The sequence below is a fragment of the Phyllobates terribilis genome, unplaced genomic scaffold (genome assembly GCF_046119375.1).
Source record: "Phyllobates terribilis strain yellow unplaced genomic scaffold, ASM4611937v1 Scaffold_2__4_contigs__length_985480577, whole genome shotgun sequence".
NCBI classification, from domain to species: domain Eukaryota; kingdom Metazoa; phylum Chordata; class Amphibia; order Anura; family Dendrobatidae; genus Phyllobates; species Phyllobates terribilis.
In genome coordinates, this window is record NW_027362762.1 from 379,652,251 (window position 1) to 379,668,358 (window position 16,108).

General features: G+C 43.5%; 1 protein-coding gene across 4 annotated transcripts in view; it reads left to right on the plus strand.

Moving 5' to 3' along the window:
* The window catches only part of TBC1D8 (TBC1 domain family member 8), an 84,525-nt gene extending 68,726 nt beyond the window's left edge, over positions 1-15,799 (plus strand). For all 4 annotated transcript variants that reach the window (XM_073664782.1, XM_073664781.1, XM_073664784.1 and 1 more), the window contains 12 exons: positions 512-662; positions 1,549-1,763; positions 2,106-2,223; positions 3,615-3,900; positions 4,162-4,291; positions 4,838-4,936; positions 5,709-5,777; positions 11,095-11,335; positions 11,466-11,531; positions 13,408-13,497; positions 13,581-13,681; positions 14,771-15,799. In XM_073664782.1, the coding sequence (XP_073520883.1) occupies positions 512-662; positions 1,549-1,763; positions 2,106-2,223; positions 3,615-3,900; positions 4,162-4,291; positions 4,838-4,936; positions 5,709-5,777; positions 11,095-11,335; positions 11,466-11,531; positions 13,408-13,497; positions 13,581-13,681; positions 14,771-15,199 (1,995 nt within the window). In that variant the 3' untranslated portion in view covers positions 15,200-15,799. The remainder of the gene's footprint in view (positions 1-511; positions 663-1,548; positions 1,764-2,105; positions 2,224-3,614; positions 3,901-4,161; positions 4,292-4,837; positions 4,937-5,708; positions 5,778-11,094; positions 11,336-11,465; positions 11,532-13,407; positions 13,498-13,580; positions 13,682-14,770) is intronic.
* Positions 15,800-16,108: the final 309 nt, after the last annotated feature.

The window sequence follows — 16,108 nt, forward strand, 5'->3', positions numbered from 1 at the left end:
TGCACTGGGACATCAGCGGAGACTCGGCGCTGACCCCGGGGGGTGAGTAACACACAGGTTTATTTTTTTTTTTTTAAGCAAACTGCTTTTTAAGATAGAATACAGAATTCTTCATTAGTGGATATGTTACCACTGTAAGCTAATGTTTTTGTCCTGATTTTCAAAGATAAAAGGAAAAACTAAATACTTGAGCACTCTTGACACAAGTCATGCAATCAATCCATTGTAGGAAGGTAAAATAGATAAAAATATACTCGGTTTAATTTCCAATTCTTTGTTTTTGGCAATCTGGGATTGGCCATCATTATAATGTGCATTACATTTCAGAGACAGGTATCCAAAATAAGGATTGGGCATGTTGTATTTCGACATGCTCAATCATATGTTTTGCTGCTCAGCATTTTCTGGCAGCTATTGCATTTGTATGTCTACCTTTCAAGTCTTCACTACAGATTGATATTCTGGAGAGATCTTTCTACATTTGGTTTCTTCTGTTTTGTCTAATTTACAGACACGAGAACAAATAAAAGAAAGATTGTGGATGGACCATTTTGCGGAGTACGGGAGGACCGTTTGTATGTTCCGCACAGAGAAAATCCGGAAACTTGTTGCTATGGGAATTCCCGAATCCCTGCGTGGGGAACTCTGGCTCGTTTTTTCAGGTTGTCAATAAAGTCTGTATCTGAAAAGTATTGGAAAAAGTCATTTTACTGGTATTAATGTCCATCTTCAGCCTGCATGGACCACTATTTTGCAATCAGCTGTTCAGTTTGCCTATAGTCAGTGTACGGCAACAGATAACCTCATAACAACAACCACTTACAATACCTTACATGAGTTGTCCACCACTGAACAACCCCAGCTTATTTAATTCAGGACCCAAATTAAAATAAAAACTGTGTATACTCTCCTGCAGCAGCGGCGCCATTCCAGCCATATTGCAATAAATGAGGAATACGGTGGTTCAGAGTCCGTACTGCCCAAGGTACAATCACACACAGAGATGAAGCATGAATGCGGTTTCTCAACGCGTTTCAAGGTTTTCAAACCTCTTCATCAGGACCAAACCACAATGATCAGCTATATTGGAACCACAGTTTCCCGGTGGTGATATGACATCATTGTGTCACATGCAGGCTGCAGCCAATGAGGGGCTGCTCGTCATCTGCAGCTCAGGCGTCCGCTCTGATGAAATAATAAAGGCTGCAGCCAACACATCACGTCACCCAACAGGAACAGCGGTGCGGACATCACTGGAATGGCGCCTCTGCGAGTGGGGAGTATACAGTTTTGTATTTTTTTTATTAGGGTTTTGGATTGATTAAGCTGGTGCTGTCTAGTAGTGGACAACTCCTTTAAGTTTTGCCAAGCTTTATTGACCCAATATTCTATTACAATCACTTCCCATTAATGGATGTACTTTGCTGGCTTAGAGCATGCACACTGCACCACCGATGAAGTACATGGACTTAGGCCATAGAAACCACTTGATATACATCTTCTAGACAAAATACTGATTTTAGTTACAGAGTGTTTCCTTACTTCTAGATGCAGTGACGGACCTGGCCACCCATCCAGGTTACTACAACAGACTGGTGGATGAATCAATGGGCAAGAGCTGTGTGGTGACAGAGGAGATCGAGCGCGATCTGCACCGATCATTACCCGAACATCCAGCCTTCCAGAATGAAACGGGCATCGCAGCCCTGAGGAGAGTGCTCACAGCGTACGCCTACAGAAACCCCAAAATAGGATACTGTCAGGTAACGCCTGAGAGCAGATGATCAGCTTCTCTTCTCCCACTGCTGAGATAATGTTCAGAGTGGTGGGGCATATGCTACTGCTGTGGGCAATCTGTGTGGCTCCCAGTGTGTGACATCCCCTAGCACACGGACAGGTGATACACGTGACTGTATAGTAATTAGCCATTATTTTTAGAACATTTTTTCTAATTCTGTTTTGAACATTTCAGATTTTATGCATCTGTATTTATGTTATATTGTCAGTCTCTAACATATTTAATGGGGTTTAGCTCTCATCACGTAATTATTCTGTCTTGGTATCTGATAAATACATGGCTCATTTATATATATATTTTTTTTTAGTCTATGAATATCCTCACTTCAGTCTTACTACTTTATGCCAAAGAAGAAGAGGCATTTTGGCTGCTAGTCGCAGTATGTGAAAGGATGCTTCCAGATTATTTTAATCATCGGGTCCTGGGTGAGTCTATTATTTGCAGTCTATAAGACATCTGCCATCTTCTGGGGAAGAGAAGAATTACAGGTTATCTGTAATATAACGCTACAAGCGTCCCTCTGTCTGAAGCCTCTATAGACTGCGCAAGCGTGGCATGCCTGCGCAGTCTGGCTCCTGATACCTGTAACGGCTCCATGCGTTCTTCTAAGAGGAGTCTATGGCGCCAGAGATCGCGGTATGCGTAGACACTGAACGCATACCACGATCTCCGGCACCATGCTTACCTGACCGGGAGGAGCTTTGCCGCGGCGCCTCTCTTCTGGCCTGAGACCGGGGGCGGAGTGAAGGCGTCGGAATCGGCGCATGCGCATAGCGCTATCTGGTGCCATTTTACTGAAGACACATTTGCAGTGTGTCTTCAGCAAAACGGTGCCGGATAGCGCGGTATGGGCACATGCATACTCCGGCGGCGCACTCCTCCCCACGGCCTCCGGCAGAACAGGACACAGCAACGCTGGAGCACAGGGAAGAAAGGTGAGTATATGTGTATGTGTGCAGTGTGAAAGGGATGAGGGGTACCATACATACCAGGATTGGCAGGTGAGGGGGCCACTCATACTAGGATTGGGGGATGAGCAGGCCACTCATACCAGGATTGGGGGATGAGGGGTACCATACATACCAGGATTGGGGGATGAGGAGGTGCCAGGATTGGGGGAGGAGGGGTGCCATGCGTGCCACGATTGGGGGCGCCACGCGTACCAGGATTGGGGGCTGAGGGGGTGCCATGTGTACCAGGATGAGGTGTACCATACAGGATAGGGATGAGGGATGGGGTACCATGCATACCAGGATTGGGTATGAGGGAGCCATGCATGCCAGGATGGGGGGGTGCCATGCATGCCAGGATTTGGATGAGGGGTGCGCCATGCGTACCAGGATTGGGGGTGAGGGGCGCCATGCGTACCAGGATTGGGGGTGAGGGGCGCCATGCGTACCAGGATTGGGGGTGAGGGGCGCCATGCGTACCAGGATTGGGGGTGAGGGGCGCCATGCGTACCAGGATTGGGGGTGAGGGGCGCCATGCGTACCAGGATTGGGGGTAAGGGGTGCCATGCGTACCAGGATTGGGGGTGAGGGGTGCCATGCGTACCAGGATAGGGATGAAGGCAGCACATAACAGGATGAGGGAACAGCATGGGGGCAGCACAAATACCAGCATGGGAGACCATATACCAATAAAAATGCTCGCCACCCGGGCGTAGAACGGGCTCAATAGCTAGTTTAAATATAATGGGTTTAGAAGTAGAGAAACACTGCCATTGTACGGATAAGAAAAGCAGAATTTCTGAAATGGAAAATGTCATCTGCTAAGTTGTAATTAAGTTCCTAATTTCTTGGAATATTCTTGACAGGGGCTCAGGTCGACCAGTCTGTTTTTGAAGAGCTGATACATGAGCGGCTTCCCGAGCTGGCAGAGCATATCACTGACTTGACCACTCTGGCTTCCATATCCTTGTCATGGTTCCTCACACTGTTCATCAGCATTATGCCCCTGCAGAGCGCGGTCAGTGTTGTGGACTGCTTCTTCTTTGATGGCATTAAGGCCATTTTCCAGGTTGGACTGGCAGTCCTGGATGCCACAGCTGTGGAACTGTGCGGCAGTAAAGATGACGGACAGGCACTAATGATCCTCAGCAGGTTAGATAGTTCTAATTTTCTTTGTTGCTCTGTTTCAGTGTTAGTTACTGGAAATAATAATTATAACGAAATCTGTTAATGTTATATAATGCCAAAATGCATACTTCATGACATGAATGAATTGACGCTTTCTACTTGGCATTATGAAAAAAAGGAATGTTAGGCAACTCTCGGCATTTGCTATACGGATAACATTGCTTATATTTTGTACATGCCTTCCCAGAGCATTACAGTTACTAGTGAAAATGTTCCTGTGAATAGGTTTTTAGAGCATGTCAAGAATGAGGATAGCCCTCTGCCGCAGACCGGAAACGTGCACAGTTTATTGAATAATGAACAGGAGCTTTACCCGGTAACTGATATAGCAGATTTAATACGGGATTCCTATGAGGTATGTAAATGAAAGCCTGAAATGATCAATGATAGAATCTACTGTAAAAAGGACAATAATTATCTAATGTTTTTGGGCGTGCCTGATTCTCTGCTGACTGTTCATTTTGGGGGGAAAGCAGGGTGGAACACATTAAACTTCAACATGCCCCTATCTATTTGTTCTTAAGGCCTGTTACACACATCCATGAATCACTGTCCAAGTGCGGAACGTGATGTACGGACTAGCCATGGGTCTCCTGCGGCCTTGTATATGCCTGTGAGGCTGCCGAGACCCACGGTCAGTCCTTGCATCACAATCCGTACTCAGACCGTGATTCATAGAAGTGTGAAGACGGCCTAAGGGACAGAATCTGCCAAAAGAGGTGTCTGTGGTTTGGCCGACTGTTATCTAAAGTGTATGGCCAGGTCAAGTCTGCTGTATTCTTGGTATGGCATTATCTCCGTCTTATTCAATACCATCTATTAGTGCTATGTTTTAAAGTGATCAGTTTATCATTTTGCTATTCCCATGAATAGAACTGGTTAACTTATTTTCTCATTCCAGAAATTTGGCAACGGCTCTGTCGAACAAATTGAACACTTACGCTGTAAAAATAGGATCCAGGTTCTTCAGAGCCATGAGGATACTACAAAACAAAATGTTGTAAGTACCTTGTGGATAGTTAATGGAATAAACATTGTGCTCAGCACCTATTGAAGGGAATCTGTCAGCAGATTATTGCTGTGTAATCTGAGAGCAGCATGATGTAGGTTTATTCCAATGATATGTCGCTTATTGGGCTGTGTTTTGCTGTTCCAATACAGTGTTTTATCACCAGGAGATTATCAGTACCTGCAAGCTCCCTTTTGCCTCTTAGTCCAATAACGCCCACACCACAGATTAGCAGCTCTGTCACTATTCAATGTACACAGAAAGCTGTTGTGTGGGCGAGGTTATGTACAGCTCAACAACTGGACTCTGCTACATCTGCAGCAGTGATGACTATCACAAATGCGGCATCCAGTAAACTAAGCCATACATCGCTGGAATCAGGATCTGTGTACCTACATCATGCTGCTGTCAGATTACATGACACAAGCCTCTTTGTAGGAAAGAATCACAAACAGCCCAGCCTATGAATTAACTAATATCAGATATTTGGGGAGCATATAATCCTAATAATAATAATCTCATACTACAGGTGCCTTTTTCATGTTGACTAATAGCGAGCCATATACATTTCTTGCCATTTCTAGTGTTGTGATTATTTATTCTCAGTATACAAGCAGGGAACACGTTCTACATGAAGATCAGAATACTGAATAATATCAGCTTGCACAGATCTTCTACTTTCTGAGAGTTGCAGTTCTCACTTATTTCCCTTTTCTTCCTTTGACGCACATTAAATCTCACCAGAGGTCTCTTTCTTTTTTAGCTTAGAGTTGTTGCCCCTGATGTGTCCTTTCTTCATGAAGATTTAGAAGATATTTTTGATATGTTTAAGGTAAGAGTGAGGATCTGGACATCCGAAACATCTTGGGCACATCCATCTTAATGTCGCTCTATTGCTGTACATACTTACCTGTCAGCTGTGCGTGCACCGTGGATCTGCAGCAAGGCATTGCCATACCTGTTTATACTCTGACTTTTGCAGTAATATTGTTCCACTTAAGTACTTGGAAATGAGCAGTTCAAATATATATTTAACCCCTTCCTGCATTAGAATGTGAATAAACATCCTGGTGTGGATTCTGGCTGTACTATGCAGCTGGCATCAGTGACTAACAGCCATGGCTGGAGCTGAGCTGCTGTTAATCATTTAGATGCCACTGTTAATCTCTGACAGCAGCATTTAAATGGAACAATTGCAAGTGCTCGCAATGGTTGGGTACCGATGTGTTACCATGGCAGCTAGGAGCCTTGCTGAAGGCCACCATGGTTGCCATATTGGTACTTCTGTGATGCTCAGTCACAGACTGAGCTCCGTAGAAGTCCGTAATTTTTCCTACAACTGATATAAAAACTCTACACATCCTGAAAATCCCAGATTTTTGTCTTGCAAAAAAAACTGCAAATAGTAATTTAGAACTTTTTCCACCTTTTTAATGTCCTCTATAACCTGTAAAAATCAATTGAAAAATAAACTGATAGAGAAAATTAAAATAACTAAAATGTGGTTGTATAAGTATGTATTGTACACCCTTAAACTAATACTCTGACGTACCCTTTGAATTTAAGATAGCATTTTTCTTTTTGGGTAAGAGTCTATCGGCAATGCACATCTAGAATTGGCATTCGTTGCCCACTCCTTGCAATTGCGCTTCAAATCTGTCAGATTGCGAGGGTATCTCCTGGATATAGAGGCCTCTTTGGGTTAACCTCATCATCATCAGACCCCTGGCTGTCATGATAACCCATCGGAGCCCCACGATTACGTCACGGGTGCAGGAGCATAGCATGACGTCCCTGTTGGCATGTGTTAAATGCTGTTGTCAGAGAGTGACAATGGGATAAGCACATGATGGCTGATGAAATCAGCTGTCATGTGCGGGGAAAGATGTGGGCTCGGCTTGTGAGCCCGCATCAAAGGCTGAGACAGGAAGGGCCATCTTAAGAGGTTAAGATGGCCATAAACCTGAAGATTATCACTAATGAGTAGAACAATTTTTAAAGTAACTAGTTTGATCCTGTGTCTTCATGCTGCAAATTTTGACTGTGGAGAATGCAATTATTGCATCATTCATATTCCCAATGTTGACTGGGGCCAATTTGTGTGCTTGTCTACTGCCTGCCTTTCCAACAAGATAATCAGAATTTATTGCTGAGGATTTGCAATAGAAAATGTAACAAACAATTTGCACATTTGTCCTATGCTGTATTCTTTTTATAAAAAGGGAATTGCAAGGCTGCACCCAGGGGCATAATGCTGTCGCAGAGGTCGCAACCGGGCCCTGCGGGTGAGGGGCCCGCTGACACCACCTCAAACTTCAACTTGATGTGCTTCCTTAGATGCACATTCACCTGAAGTGTACTGCGGCATAGAGACCTGTCGGGTCTGTGCACTGAAATACACACTGCTGGCCAATCAGAGGCCAGCAGCTGATGTCGGCATGGACCTGGATGGGGGCACATGGCAGTGAAGTCATGCGCTCCTGTCGCTTGCACACTGAAGTCAGCTGCCAGCTTCAGAAGAGGACGTTGCACGGAGGAAAGTTGAGTAGAATCTTTTTTTTTTTCTATGTGTTAAAGAACAGCGGCAGAATGGGGGACAAATATACTAGGATGGGGGATATGTATACCAGGATAGGGGATATATATACCAGGATGGGGGATATGTATATATCCCCTATCTTGGTATACATATCCCCCATCCTAGTATATTTGTCCCCCCATTCTGCCGCTGTTCTCTAACGCAGAATAATATACACTGCTAAATAAAGGGAACACTTAAACAACAGAATATAACTCCAAGTAAATCAAACTTCTGTGAAATCAAACTGTCCACTTAGGAAACAACACTGATTGACAATCAATTTCACATGCTGTTGTGCAAATGGAATAGACAATAGATGGAAATTATTGGCAATTATCAAGACACCCTCAATAAAGGAGTGGTTCTGCAGGTGGGGACCACAGACCACTTCTCAGTACCAATGCTTTCTGGCTGATGCTTTGGTCACTGTTGAATGTTTGTTGTACTTTCACACTCGTGGTAGCATGAGACGGACTCTACAACCCACAGAAGTTGCTCAGGTAGTGCAGCTCATCCAGGATGGCACATCAATGCGAGCTGTGGCAAGGAGGTTTGCTGTGTCTATCAGCGTAGTGTCCAGAGGCTGTAGCCGCTACCAGGAGACAGGCCAGTACACCAGGAGACATGGAGGGGGCCGTAGGAGGGCAACAACCCAGCAGCAGTACCGCTACCTCCGCCTTTGTGCAAGGAGGAACAGGAGGAGCACTGCCAGAGCCCTGCAAAATGACCTGCAGCAGGCCACAAATGTGCATGTGTCTGCACAAACTGTTAGAAACCGACTCCATGAGGGTGGTATGAAGGCACGATGTCCACAGATGGGGGTTGTGCTCACAGCCCAACACTGTGCAGGACAATTGGAATTTGCCACAGAACACTAGGATTGGCAAAATCGCCACTGGCGCCCTGTGCTCTTCACAGATGAAAGCAGGTTCACACTGAGCACATGTGACAGACGTGACAGAGTCTGGAGACGCCGTGGAGAGCGATCTGCTGCCTGCAACATCCTTCAGCATGACCAGTTTGGCAGTGGGTCAGTAATGGTGTGGGGTGGCATTTCTTTGGAGGGCCGCACAGCCCTCCATGTGCTCGCCAGAGGTAGCCTGACTGCCATTAGGTACCGAGATGAGATCCTCAGACCCCTTGTGAGACCATATGCTGGTGCAGTTGGCCCTGGGTTCCTCCTAATGCAGGACAATGCCAGACCTCATGTGGCTGGAGTGTGTCAGCAGTTCCTGCAAGATGAAGGCATTGAAGCTATGGACTGGCCCGCCCGTTCCCCAGACCTGAATCCGATTGAGCACATCTGGGACATCATGTCTCGCTCCATTTACCAATTCACATTGCACCACAGGCTGTCCAGGAGTTGGCGGATGCTTTAGTCCAGGTCTGGGAGGAGATCCCACAGGAGACCATCCGCAACCTCATCAGGAGCATGCCCAGGCGCTGTAGGGAGGTCATACAGGCACATGGAGGCCACACACAATACTGGGCCTCATTTTGACTTGTTTTAAGGAAATTACATCAAAGTTGGATCAGCCTGTAGTGTGTTTTTCCACTTTAATTTTGGGGTGACTCCAAATCCAGGCCTCCATTGGTTAATAAATTTGATTTCCATTGATGATTTTTGTGTGATTTTGTTGTCAGCACATTCAACTTTGTACAGAACAAAGTATTCAATGAGAATATTTCATTCATTCAGATCTAGGATGTGTTATTTGAGTTTTCTCTTTCTTTTTTTGAGCAGTGTATATATGCAGGGTTGTCCAAAAGTAGGTGGACAGAAAGTGTAATAAGGTTATGAAGGGGGAGATTTATCAAACATGGTGTAAAGTGAAACTGGCTCAGTTGCCCTTAGCAACCAATCAGATTCCACTTTTCATTCCTCACAGACCTTTGGAAAATGAAAGGTGGAATGTGATTGGTTGCTAAGAGCAACTGAGCCAGTTTCACAGATAATCTCCCCCAAATCTGTTTTCTTTTCAGATAATTCAAATAACACATAATGGCAAATAATTTAAATACAGATCAAAGAAAATGGATTTTAACAGAGTATTGGAAATCTCAAAATGGTGAAACCGTTAGAGCAAAGTGGGTTGAAACATTTGGTACTCAAGCCCCAGAGACAAACCATTTACCGCATTCGTGACAAATTCAATGCCACTGGCTCAATCCTTAATGCTCCAAAAACTGGTCGCCCCAAAACAGTCTGTACAGAAGATAATAAACAACTTGTTGCTGAAACATTTGTTCAGAGTCCAAAAAAGTCCACCAGAAGAGCCTCTTTGGAATTGGGAATTTCACAAGCTTCTATCATGCGAATCCTGAAATCTGTTGGGTGGAAAGCTTATCGTCCATGTCTAATTCATGGTTTATTGGAGGATGATCCAGACAGGCGGCTGCAATTTAGTGTTTGATAAATCTCCCCCTTCATAACCTTATTACACTTTCTGTCCACCTACTTTTGGACCACCCTGTATACACCAAGATAGGGCCAAGGATAAGGGACATATGTACCACTATGGAGGACATATACCAGGATGGGGCTAGGATGAGGAACATATAAACCAGGATGGGCGCATATATACTAGGATGGGCCCAGCATGGGGACATATGCACCAGTAAGGAGCCCAAGATGGGGTACCTTACTACATAATGGAGGAGGGGGTGCAACTGGTATGTCCTTATAGGATTTAGAATGTTACAAGGGCCCATACAGCTAACCAACATGGTGGGGTAGGGCCCAGGTCCAAATTTTGCATCGGGGCCCTTCTGACTCTAGGTACGCCACTGGCTACACTAATAGTTTTTTGGCTACATACTGTGGTCCTAGGCCTCAATTCATAAAGCGTTGTTTTGTACACCAGTTTTGATGAAGAGTGCGCTGGAGTAAGATGCGCCTCCTCATGAGTTTGGTTCACCTTTCAGCTGCCGGGCAAAACTTTCTCCATTGAGGTACTGGGGTACATTTCTGTCGTAATTTACGGCACTTTTGTGGTGTAAATGTTGATGAAATAGCTGGGTAGGTTTGGCTCTGCCCCCTCCTGCTAAGCTCTGCCTAGTTTTCAGAAAGGGAGTGGAGCTGGCCAAGACTGGCATAAAGCTGCCAAAAGTCAGACATTTTTTTGTGCAACCTAGAGTTGTGCAAAGACTTTGTGACATTTCAAGTAGCTTTAGGCCAGAAAACTTCTTGATGAATCGGGACCTAAATGTTCTGAAATCCGAGCTACATGACTCACACGCAGTCTGCATCTGATCATACTGATACATTCTTAACAGTTTCCATTAGTTTATACATCTTATCACCCACAGACTTTGTTGATAACTTAAAAAATTTGATGTAAGCGGAAATGATGAAGACTGATGTAATCAATTTGAGTTCTGTAGAATTCAGTAGGATAAATAATAATAATTGTATTTATATAGCGCCAACATATTCCTAGCCTAAAATAAATCCCGTCAGAGGCACAGAGGTAATAGAAATCACAAGTGATGAGATATATGATGGGAGTATAGTTTATGAATCATTCTGCACCATTCTGTCACGTAAACCTGTCTTGTTTCGTTTCAGAGGGAGCATTTCATCAGTTGTTACTGGGAAGGGATCTCTTCATTAGTTGAGCGCCATGACCCTAGACGGCCTTATGCAGAACAGTACAAGATCGATAGTCGCCAGTTTGCATCCCTCTTCAGGCTGTGCTCGCCCTGGCCCTGGGGTTCTCACACTGAAGTCTTAGCAGAAAGGATGTTCCGGATATTGGATGAAAATCAGGACCTTCTCATTGAGTTCAAGTCTTTTGCATGGTGTTTAGGTAATTTTATTTGTGTATGATCACAGTAAGGATCATATAGTGTACTGGTTTAGTTGTGTCAGTCTGCTGCTATAGGATCAATTGATATTCATATTGTGGTGTTTTTTTTTATTTATTATTTTGCTTTCAGACATTATTTATCACGGCGAGATGAACGAAAAAATCAAGCTGTTATATAGACTCCATATACCACCAGGTGAGATGTACGGATCATAAAAATATCAGTCTAGATATGTGTGTGTACAGAGGCTAATGTCACACAGATGGCCATGCCACCATATACAGTGCCTACAAGTAGTATTCAACCCCCTGCAGATTTAGCTGGTTGACACATGCGGAATTAACTTGGCATTGTGACATTTGTACTGTAGATCAGCCTGGAAGTGGGAAATGCACTGCAGCAAATTTTTTTTTTTTTTTTAAAAACGTTAAAAGTTAATTCAGAGTGTCATTTATTATTCAACCCCTCAAACCACAAGAATTCTGTTTGGTCCCCCTAAAGTATTAAGAAGTAGTTCAGGCACCAAGAATAATGAGCTTCACATGTGTGGATTAAAGATCTCTTTTGCCAGCCTTTTCTGACTATTTAAGACCCTCCCCAAACTTGTGAACAGCACTCAGACATGGTCAACATGGGAAAGACAAAGGAGCATTCCAAGGCCATCAGAGACAAGATCGTGGAGGGTCACAAGGCTGGCAAGGGGTACAAAACCCTTTCCAAGGAGTTGGGCCTACCTGTCTCCACTGTTGGGAGCATCATCCGTAAGTTGAAGGCTTATGGAACTACTGTTAGCCTTCCACGGCCTGGACAGCCTTTGAAAGTGTCCTCCCGTGCCGAGGCCAGGCTTGTCCGAAGAGTCAAGGCTAACCCAAGGACAACAAGGAAGGAGCTCCGGGAAGATCTCATGGCAGTGGGGACATTGGTTTCAGTCAATACCATAAGTAACGTACTCCACCGCAATGGTCTCCGTTCCAGACGAGCCCGTAAGGTACCTTTACTATCAAAGCGTCATGTCAAGGCTCGTCTACAGTTTGCTCATGATCACTTGGAGGACTCTGAGACAGACTGGTTCAAGGTTCTATGGTCTGATGAGACCAAGATCGAGATCTTTGGTGCCAACCACACACGTGACGTTTGGAGACTGGATGGCACTGCATACGACCCCAAGAATACCATCCCTACAGTCAAGCATGGTGGTGGCAGCATCATGCTGTGGGGCTGTTTCTCAGCCAAGGGGCCTAGCCATCTGGTCCGCATCCATGGGAAGATGGATAGCACGGCCTACCTGGAGATTTTGGCCAAGAACCTCCGCTCCTCCATCAAGGATCTTAAGATGGGTCGTAATTTCATCTTCCAACAAGACAACGACCCAAAGCACACAGCCAAGAAAACCAAGGCCTGGTTCAAGAGGGAAAAAGTCAAGGTGTTGGAGTGGCCTAGTCAGTCTCCTGACCTTAACCCAATTGAAAACTTGTGGAAGGAGCTCAAGAATAAAGTCCACATGAGACACCCAAAGAACCTAGATAACTTGGAGAAGATCTGCATGGAGGAGTGGGCCAAGATAACTCCACAGACCTGTGCCGGCCTGATCAGGTCTTATAAAAGACGATTATTAGCTGTAATTGCAAACCAGGGTTATTCCACAAAATATTAAACATAGGGGTTGTATAATAATTGACTCACACTTTTATGTTTAAAATTTAATAAAATTCAACTGAGCAACATAACTTTTTGGTTTGTAAGATTTATGCTTCTGTTCATAAAACCTACTCTCGTTTGCAGTTTGAAGGCTCTAACTTATTTGCATCTTATCAAACCAGCTAAATCTGCAGGGGGTTGAATACTACTTGTAGGCACTGTATGGGGTACATTTTCTCTTTTCCATCAGTTATGTAACAGATCCATTTTAGACATGAACTCATATTGATCAGACAAATAGAATGTTCAGGTGTGAACTTAGCTCTACATGACAATGTTTGTTTGTAATTTTGCATTCACTTAATGTTTCATGTTTTTTAAATGTCTGTATCTGTTTTGCTCTTTTGGTCAACTTGACTTTTTTTTTTTTCAGCTCTTACAGAGAATGACCATGACTGTCAATCTCCACTCAAGGGGCCATTGTTATCTACTACCAGACCATTGAAGCTTACAAAACCAAACAGTATGTGCTCTTTATCATTTCTCCGTGACCCTTAAATGTCTTTTTATTTACTTAGATGAGTTTGAACTTTATTTTATTCACAGGTGGAGAAAAGGATTATCAAAAACAACTAAAGCAAATGCTTAAAGACTTGGCAAGAGAGAAGGACAGAAGCACAGAAAAAGAATTACCCAAAATGACCCAGGTATGTCTCCTCTCCATCTCTGAAACCTCTGACTAACCTATTAAGAAAACCTTATGTATAATCCTGGAGCCTTAAAGGTGTTTTACAGGATCAAATCTTTGGACTGCAATGATTTCCCTTGGGAAAATGTAACAAAATGAAGTCATCTTGGCATTCACAGGCCCAGCAATGCTTCCCCAGGTTAAAGGCTGCAGTGGTTACATCTCAACAACAGCGCATGTTACCACTGCAGTCAATCACTAAATACATCAGCCTTGTGCAGTCTACACTGATTTGCTGCCGTGGTCATATACTGTATACTTCTATTTAGATGTACAGAGTGGGTTTTTACATTCTAGAACTTTCTGCTTCAAATCTGCCATGTGTTAGCAACCTTTTCTGGCTCATTAACACAGGCAGTGTATAGAGTCTCATGGACTATGTGCACTGCCATACAAGTTTCACGGGGCTCCATGTGTATAGAGATATTGTATCCTAGAAGCATTGCTCGTACATACAGTGATGAAGCATGTTACTTTTTTTTCCCTAAACAATTAAAAAGAAAAGTTTGCATGCTGTTATAGGCATACCGGGGCTTGAGCATCTATAGAAGCTTTATTACTTATCTATGTAGAAAGAAACCATGACTTAAAGGGGTATTCCCATCTCCAAGATCCTATCCCAATATGTAGTAGGTGTAATAATATTAGAAAACCTTTACTACATTTTTAATTGGAAGTATTTGCTGATTCGCTGTGTCTCTTTCCTCATGTACAGGCATTGCAGGACCTTAGGTATACATGGTTATGACCACTAGCAACTAGCTAACTGTCACTATATCAATGGTTGCAACCATGGATACCTAAGGTCCTGCAATGCCTGCACATGAGTAAAGAGACATAGCGAATCAGAAAAACTTTACTACATTTTTAATTGGAGGTATTTGCTAATTTTATTATTATTACATCTACTACATATTGGGATAGAATCTTGGAGATGGGAATACCCCTTTTAAGTTTAATCAAACTATTTAGAAGGTATATGGAAATCACCTGAAATGTATGCTTAACAACCTTTTATAAAGTACTTTTCTTTTATTTCAATTATCAGAAGGAATTCATCCAATTCTGCAAAACCTTGTACAGCTTATTTCACGAAGACCCAGAGGAAAACGATCTGTATCAAGCCATTGCCACAGTGACGACCCTTCTACTTCAGATTGGAGAGGTTGGACAGCGCAGCAGTAGCATAAGCTCAGGTAGTGCTTCAGATGAATTTGTAGATTCAGAAAATGGGGCCTGCTCATCAGAACATGATTGTGTTTTCTCCGAGACCACTAGTACGCCAACCCACCCACTCCCTGAAACTGACTGGGTCGTTTCACTGGAACACATCTTGGCGTCTCTCTTGACAGAGCAGTCATTGGTGAATTTCTTCGAGAAACCATGGGATCTGAAGCCAAAGTTAGAAAGTGCTAAAATAAATCCATACAGCCTCAAGACGAATGGAATTAGCCAGCAATCCCCCATGCTGTCCTGAATATATGCAAATCTTGCAGACTTTTAGATTTTAATATCTGACTGCTAAAGGACCACTGAAAGTATTAACACCAGTGATAATCAATATGACTGAGCAGCTTGGAAGCTACAATAGGTCAATTAAAATTGAAAGGAAACAATAACTTTAAACAGGATTAACTTCCGGTTAATCCACAGAGACAAGCGGTTGAGACCTGCTAGAACGGAGAGATGCCTCAGATAAGTGGCCACCACTGACATTCTTGAATTACCAAAGCACACTGGAAGACGTCTCGTTCTTAAGATGCATCACCTTGGTGAAACCATCTTGAGGAGATGAGATACCTACACAACTTCCAAAACTCATTTGTATCCAGTTACCGGCATGCCAAACATTTTTTATTGTTGACTTTTGTTCAGGGTTTCTGTCATTTGTCCCATGTTTTGTATATGTGAGTTCATGTCTTGTGTTTGCACTAATAGTAATGTTTCAATGCTGGAAATTGAAACTTTTATTCTGTTCGATTTGCATTTGAATTTTTATGTCGTTAAGATGTCAACTTTTGTGCTTTTGTCTTGGTTTGTGAAGAGCTGCACTTTTCAATAAAGGTTTTTTTTTTTACATTGACTTCCTCTTAATGCGACATTTCAGCTTTCGATCTACTGTGGTATCCTAAATGTGGATGAGTGCACTAGACAACACTTCCAGAAGCTGAAGCAAACCAGTATACCTAAGGGATGTCTTCACTGATGTGCAATTCACGCGTCTGTATGTTATTGCCTGTGCTCAGACTGCAGTACCCAGCCCGACTAAAGATTTCCTGACCTGAACTAACAACCTCATAGTTTCATTGACAATGCTGCAGAATTTACCACTGAAAAGTCTACTGTGTGAACATGCCCCAAGGTTAAATTCACATATTGGGAGCAA